General features: G+C 40.9%; 1 protein-coding gene across 1 annotated transcript; it reads right to left on the bottom strand.

The window, feature by feature from the left end:
• Nucleotides 1–361: 361 nt before the first annotated feature.
• Nucleotides 362–8,070, bottom strand: LOC125528907 (transcriptional elongation regulator MINIYO; the record flags this gene model as incomplete). Its single annotated transcript, XM_048693326.1, has 9 exons — nucleotides 362–854; nucleotides 973–1,176; nucleotides 1,383–3,650; nucleotides 4,633–4,821; nucleotides 5,507–5,767; nucleotides 5,842–5,947; nucleotides 7,019–7,206; nucleotides 7,835–7,947; nucleotides 8,025–8,070. Coding segments are annotated over 9 exons (3,540 nt in total), but the record flags the coding sequence as incomplete, so codon positions are not given.
• Nucleotides 8,071–8,074: the final 4 nt, after the last annotated feature.

Here is an 8,074-nt window from a genome sequence, read left to right as displayed (position 1 = left end):
TGAAGCGGATCTTCACATGCTCAAGTCCTGAGTATTCACACGCCACGCCCACACGGAACACTGGGCAACAATCTCAACTGTTGAACTCCAAGAGAAGACGCTCTCCGGTCTTGACAGGTCGGCCGGTGCCCCTCTGTCCACAGTCAACGCCTCGTCCACGCTGGGATATCATGGCGGTGTTGCCGTTATTTATTTACATCACGACAACACTGCCATGTGACACTGACACAACACCACAACTTAATTTGGTCTGACCATTGTGGAGAATGGCCACCGTTGATCCGCGAACATTTTTACATACAGAAAACAACTGACGGGTTCACCCGCGATTACAAAACCGAACCAAGCGACACGCGTAGGGTAAATGCAAAACTCGTAATTACCCAGCACATATCCGGGTGGGGAAGCAGATCTTCTTGGAAGCCGGTTAATATTTCCAGTCCAGTTTGTTTCCCACAAGCATGCGCGACCACACACACTTACAAAGCGTTCGACACCAGTCGTTGTTCATCGCGATTCTATAATCACTTGTAGTAATGGACACCGCCATTTTTACAATCGTCACAACTGCCCAGTAAAACATCCTTGGAGCTATTCTCAAGACCGCTGCCCCTAGAACCAGGCCAGGCAGTTAGTCTTCAGCCTTTGGCATTCATCAATCAAAAAAAAAGAGTCTTCAACCTTTTAGCCTAACTAATAGCTCCCTCGATCGATGACTTCAGCCTTTGAACCTCGGCCAAGAGGGAAGAGTTCATCTCACAGGCATCCTTCAAGATCTCAATCCTCCGGCCAACTTCATCGCCGTACTGCGAATCCCGTGGGACGCCTTGCAGAACGAGACCCTGGAGCATAGCCTGTCGGACGGAATTTTTTTTTCCAAAACACCAGAGGATGAGGAATGATTAGAAAATTCTATGTGTCAGCAGCAGCACAAGGAGTTCACGTTGTTGAAAACTCAAGGGGGAAAGTTACCTCGTGGTGCTGCTTCTGGGAGTAGCACCGGAGGAGCGACTTGACCATCTTGTTGCGCACTTTGACGGAAGCACCACACCGGAAAATGAAACCAGACAGATGATGCTTCGCTAGTGTGAACGACATGGAATCCCTCCGGGCAGCCTTGTCCAGGATACCAGATGTCCATGATTTGGCGTAAGACTCCAAGATTCCTTCGTCATCCTACAAATGAAATTCATAAATATGAAAGGTCAAGCCATCACTTCTTATCAGACATCTAATAATTAGCACAAAAACAGCAACGAATCATGTGCTCTTTGCATGGTCTGTGTTGTGCAATGAGCAAGCACTAGACGAGTTAAAAGTAAATGATGAAAACGAATTCATAGGCCGGAAGAGAATCATAAAAGGAACCAATGAAACGATACCTCAAGAGGCTCCAAGTATCCTTTAACGTCACCAATGCATTTGTCTAGTGGAGGCAACAGTTCAAGCACATAAGCAGTAGACAATGCATTCCAGGCTGCCAGCCAAACCGTAGTCTCAACACTTCTATGCAAATAAATGGCCACTTGCCGACCAAAAATAACATCCCCATATGAGACAGCTGCAAATTGATCTACAACACTCTCCACAAAAGTAGTGTAGCTCTCATGAATTTTCTCCTTGAATCTGAGAATTTCGTAAGTGCTAGTTACTTTTACTTCTTCAGCAGTGGCCATAGATCCTACAACCTCATCATTATTAGCAGAGTGAGATCTATAATATTTCTGACATAACATGTCCAGACGCTGGCCATACAATTCTTGCAAAGCCTCAAAAACATCCTTGCTTCTATCTTCTTGAAGCAAGTCCATGTTAGTGCGGACAGAGGCAGAAAGTGCATGCATTTTCCAAACCAAAGGAACATCAAGAGATGGGGCAGCTGAAACAGCTTCCAGACCCAATAAAAAGATAAGACCAGCTCTTGAAACGTCAGCATCATCACTGCAGCAGATTGAACTTAGAATCCAATGCACAGGAAGAGGCAGTCTCTGGTGTGCCCACTCTAGAACTAACGTGCTGCAGGGGGGATTTATAACTTCTGTTAACTCCATTTCCTCTTGAATCGTCTCCAACATTTCTGGTACTTTTGGCTTATTTATGGCACTGTTGTTTCTTGCATGTTTGTCTGGATTCTTCTTCTTGATGGCCAACCATCTGGATCTGAAATGTGAATTTAGCACACTGCTAAAATGCTGATACTCATCCTCAGTTATGTCCCACTGAAAAGTTTTTGGTAATTTCATTTGAGAAGCCAGACAATGTATGGAGGATTTGAGACATTTCAGAACTGAAGGTTGGAAGAGGATATCAAAGGCTCTCTCCAAGGTAGAGATCTGGCCAGGTCCGGCAATCAAAGATACACCAAGGACAGGACTGATTCTCTCTGAAGCGTTGGCAAATGGATTAGTTACATTATCCGAGTTTGCACCTTTACTGAGGGTAACAAGGCCTTCTGGCGCAGCAGAGATAATTTTTATCAACTCTAGGACCAACTGTGAATCCAGTTGTGCAAGTAGGCATTTCAGAGACCAAAACCCACCCCCGCACGTCCCCCAGCCAAACCCAACACCAGGAGCTAGTCCTCCTCTACCAAACATCTCTATGTTCTTTAATACAGGCCACTGTGAGGAAATCAATGGCAACAGCGAAGTTAGAAAGTTCAACAAGTCATTATGCCATAAACTGGAAATGCCTTCTTGTAGTATCTTGCCAGCTAGCCCTGCTTTAGATTCTTTGAGATGCTCAGAACTATTTGTTGTCGCTCTCTGGATCACTCTGTCAACAGAACAGGTTAGCTGCACTAATCTTTGAAGGCAACTTGTGGAAGATAGTGATGCATCAACATCACCCCAGCATCTCAGATGACAAAGCCCCTGCACCAACGATACACCACGGGACGGCAGCTGCTCCTCATGCCCGACAACTTCAGTGCACGAGAAGCTGAAAAACCCGTTAGTAATTATCCCCAGGCCAATTTTGGGGACAAAGTCCGGTATCCAAGGCAAGCAGTAACTTCTACTATCAGGAGTACCCTCTGGTGATATTCTTTCCAATGTCGAATTAAGCATGCCTAGTACAGAAGAAATCAACAAAACCAGGCAGCTTTGCTCCGGTGTATGTGTTGTATTCTCACTCTGCCCATTGATCAGTGAACACAAGTAGGGAATATCACTTAGATGTAACCAAGACAGCGCCGAATTTATCATTGGAACTACATGACTCCAAGACCACATCTCACCATAACTGCCAGGAACTCCCATATCTTGCTTGCCAAACTGCTCCGCTGAATGAAGAAGCGGCAGCCTTTGTGCCAGAGCTCCTAATACAAGAAACGACTCTCTTGCAATTGAACTAAACTCAGAAAGAACATTGTGTTCACTTAGATTCTGGAACACTGGAGGGCTGAGCCACAGGCATAGAACAGGAAAGAAATCTGTGAAGTGTGATATGCAAAATCCATAAGAAATACAGGTTCTCCAAAACCGCAGTTGCTCGACCATCATTGCTGAACTCAACTTGCATTGTTCCTTTCCAGGTTTTATCCAATCCTTAAGGGTATAAGCCGGTAAGTACCACTGCCACATTGCCTGATGAAAAACTCCATTGTTCACAAAATTCAAGCATGTTTGTCTGTTGTATTTGGATAAAACCTAGCAAAAGGAACAAATGACTTTAGATGATAACAAAGAGACCTTCTGTTTGACAAATATAGAAGCTATAGTTAAAAAAGTGATTGTCGCATTTTAGTATGAGCAGTCTCAACAAAGAATAGCTTTTAATATGCTCATAGTGTTTATCACCTAATCTTAACAACGGGACAATCGTATTAATAAGCAACTCAAAGGAAGATTGAAGATCCACCAAATAGTTTCTGCGTCAGTACATGCATTGTGGAAGGGGGGGTTGATTGGTTGACATAAGTTGCAAGGGCAATACTAAAACAATACAATTCCTATGTATTCAGATCTCAGAAGCTGCAAACAAAGAGGAGACCTCAAGATGAGATTGTTGGTTGTTAGTTGACACTAGTCAATGTGTACGTGCAATGCACGTTAATTTAGAAGTATATTAAGTGCATGCGGATATTAAGTAGGATATTATTTACATGTTATTATGTGATTAGCACTATTTTTGGCATGAAATTAACTGCACGCTAAACGTGTTGAGCGCTCGACATAGAAGCAGTCTAGGTCGTTAGATTGACATGATTTGATGGCCGAGATTAATTGGATCTGCCCCTTTGGGTCTTTTTATATTGGTATAGATTAAAAAGTATTAACTCATTCAAGAATCAGTTATGACAAGTGACGAACGAGCCTTTAATTTTGAGTTTTGAGATCACTGATACAAGGTGTTAAAACACTTACATCCAACAGGACACCACTTTTGAGTTCAACTAACAATAGACAATTAAGCAACAAAATCAGAATAGATTACTGGGAGAAGCATAAGTAGATCTAGTTATAGATCAATGAAAAGCAAGGATGATCAATAATGAAATACTACACTACCAACAAAATGCAGCTTCAGGTGTTAACCAATATGAACATAAAAACACGATATGCCAATATACGATGACAGATATTTATCATGTTACCCTATAATATGAGATTGCCTTAGCAGCAAAGATACCTTCAACAAAGTAACCCCTCTGATCATTGACGAGTGAATTTCCTTTGATCCTTGCCTGTCCAACAGCTTGACAACACATTGAACAAGCTTTGTACAATTCAAGATGGCATCAGCAGATTGCGGAGAGTGTCTGGCTAATGCCACAAGAATTGAAACGAGATAATCTTTTTGAATTTGAGGCGGGTCCATCTGAATCAACAAAGAGGTACAGCCTGAATTTAAGATCCTTAATCATGCTCACCAGTTTCCACAATAAAACTAAAAGATTGACAAAATCAAATCAAATAATTTGTTCAATTATCTGAAAAACAGAGCTTTGTAGCTTAGTAATAGAAGTGCAATACAAAGTCATCTCTATGAAAGAAACAATCCAGGCAGCACATGCATGACCCAAAAATTGTTCCAAAAGGTAATATATGCTATTGGATGGTAGGAAAGAATAATGTTCAGATGTTTGAGTTAGTACTATTGCACACCTACAACTGCCACGTGGCATACAGTTCTTAGAATACAAAGGATATTTATATTATTCAAAGGGTAAACAAGTTAATACTAGTGGAACAGGAGGTGCTGTGCTAGAGGCATATAATTGATATTTTAATAGAATATACTCCCTCCGTCCCAGTACAAAGTTGAGACACTTATTTTGGGACGGAGGGAGTACATAACAAGTATTACTATACGAACAAACTTTGGAGGGGGGCGGGAGGCCTGTTACTAATAGACAACACAGTTCTTTGCAAATAATTTGGAGCAAATGCTTTTGTTATTCTAGTGAAATAAAAGAAGGCACAAAGCTCTATGTCTGGCTGAAAGTCTGTATGGTTGTAAAAGAAACACGCTGGACAAGAAAACTCAAAAGGTAAAGATTGACCTCCAAAAGGGAGCAGATACGCGGTAGGATTCCCATTCTAATAAGACCAGCAGCAACGTCCTGTCCAGACACAATAACATCATCTTGAATGGTGTGTTTCTCGTCACTTTCTTCTTCTTCATCTTCACCATAGTGTGGAAGTATATTGGATGGTTTTGTGTTGTATTTCCAAAAACCCCCTTCAAGAAAACCTCCATCCACGTCAGGTTTGCTACGAAAAACAGGAGCTGTGCAGATATCTTCCGTCTTATTTATTAATTTCTGCACGTGCGGGAGATCAGCTATATAAGACTCAAATTTGTAATAAAAAAAGAATAGACTGTTAAGGGAGTTACCTCTGAAAAATCAAAATATGACTCATTCATGTCATAGCTCAACATAACATTAATAACTTTAGCGCAAGTCAAAACTACAGACTCATGGTTATCATCCAATGCCATCCTGCAAATGTGTCAGTTAGCGACAAGGTGGTAAAACAAAATATAGAAACAAAAAAGATATATGGCATGACAAGGTATCAAATTGATGCCTTTTGACTTACAGAAATACCATGCAAAATATCTAGGTACTGCTGGTTGTGTTAGGTTCTTCTATGATTTCCAGAATTTGGTTATGAGACTTAATATGACTACAGTAGTTAACAACCTCGTAAAAATAATATACCAATAAAACGTCTAAGTGCAAACAGAAAATATGAATGGGGAGGGAGGAGTATAAGAGCATCCGCACCCCAGCGCCTATAAATTTGATGTGCTACAGTGGACATTTCTGTCTTCTCTTTCCACTCACCTTTCTTAGCTCTTTAGCCACATCCCTTAGCACACCATCTATAGGTGCTAAGGAGTCCAATACTTATTCAAATATAAATCTATTTTGCTTAACATTGGGTGCTATTGCTAAGCTTTTTAACCTTAGCACCTACCCTCACATGCACTAGCACCAGCGCTAGCCAATTTCTATTACTATTAGCATCCAGGGATGTGGATGCTCTAATAAGGTTAGGGGATAAATACATTAATATCATCTTGTAAATCACTGATAGTTTATGGATGAGATCACTTTAAACTATTACTAAAAGCTTTTTAACCTTAGCACCTACCCTCACATGCACTAGCACCAGTGCTAGCCAATTTCTATTACTATTAGCATCCAGGGATGTGGATGCTCTAATAAGTTTAGGGGATAAATACATTAATATCATCTTGTAAATCACTGATAGTTTATGGATGAGATCACTTTAAACTATTACTAACACTTACTACTCTCTAATATGACAACTAAAAATATGATTGTTTGAAGCATGCATTTTCAGGCATAGATGCAGCTATTTAAAATGTCTTGAAGGCAACTAAGCACATCTCTGTGGTACATGTTACGTTTGCTTGACTATACTTGATAGGATCGTGTAGTACATGTATGCTCAGTGGCTCTCCCCACTATGATGAACTAAATAACATTGTATGGCAACAATAAGCAAATCTAAAATGAAGTTATCAGCTCAGAAATAAGTACCTTAGAGAAAGAACCAACTCTGGTTCGGGGCCAAGGGCATAGGCCCAAACTGCTTGCCAATCATAAGCTTTCTCGGCATAATTAGCTCCTTCCACATTATCAGCTAGATCCATCTTATGCAGGTTGTGCAATGCCCTATTCAGAACAGAAGCGAGAAGCTGCAGTCCTAGTACACGCTGTCCAGGAACCTATAGTTTGAACAGTAAAGCTGAATTACATAGTGTTTCTACATATTTCTGGGTCACACTTCAAGAATTGAGGCAAAACTATGAAGGACTTCTTCATAAACTGAGATTTGTGAATTCATTGAAGCAGGAAACACTGAATCCCTACACGCCCACCCCTGCAGGTGGTCTCAAGCAATCTGAATATGAGTTATGTTACAACCCCTATCTTTTACTTTGTCTGTTTTATATACCGATGATTAAAAATTACCACTTTACTAGCAAGTGATTCTGGAGAAACAAATTAATGGAATAGCCTCACCGATCAGTCTAGCATAATAGCCAGTATGCCATTTCATGACAAATGCATGCAACCTAAGTAGTAAAAGTTGAAGTTTAACAACCTATCCAGTTGGATGTGGAATGCATGCAGATCTTGCATTTGCAAATTTAGCAAGACCTACCAAGCTTGGACAAAAAATTATTAAAATATGTACCACACAATCAATTGTGCATAACATGAACCCTGCAAAATTCAAGAAGAAATCCATATATGTTCCGATGTTCATGTTGCTCGAATTTGACACTGAATACAGCTAAACACTAAGTCTGTTTTTCCCATCCACCATGTGGTAAAGTTTTTAGAACAAACCATGCTCCTGGTAAGTGCCAACGCCTCATTGATTGTGTAACCAACAGCAGCAGGGTCTCCCTCTGTTCGTAGGAAGTCACGCTCAGCTACGCTTTCTCCATGGGTCTTCTTGCCTACAAGCAGAAAAGGCAAGCTGTGATGCCACCCCAAGAAGCTAAACTCAGAGATGGCAAAGAAGGAAGAAATTTACCATCTGATTGCTCCTGAGAAGATTGAAATCCCAGAATATCTCCATCTAAT

The sequence above is a fragment of the Triticum urartu genome, unplaced genomic scaffold, assembly GCF_003073215.2.
Source record: "Triticum urartu cultivar G1812 unplaced genomic scaffold, Tu2.1 TuUngrouped_contig_5204, whole genome shotgun sequence".
Taxonomy (NCBI): domain Eukaryota; kingdom Viridiplantae; phylum Streptophyta; class Magnoliopsida; order Poales; family Poaceae; genus Triticum; species Triticum urartu.
This window is presented reverse-complemented; position numbering and strand designations above follow the sequence as displayed.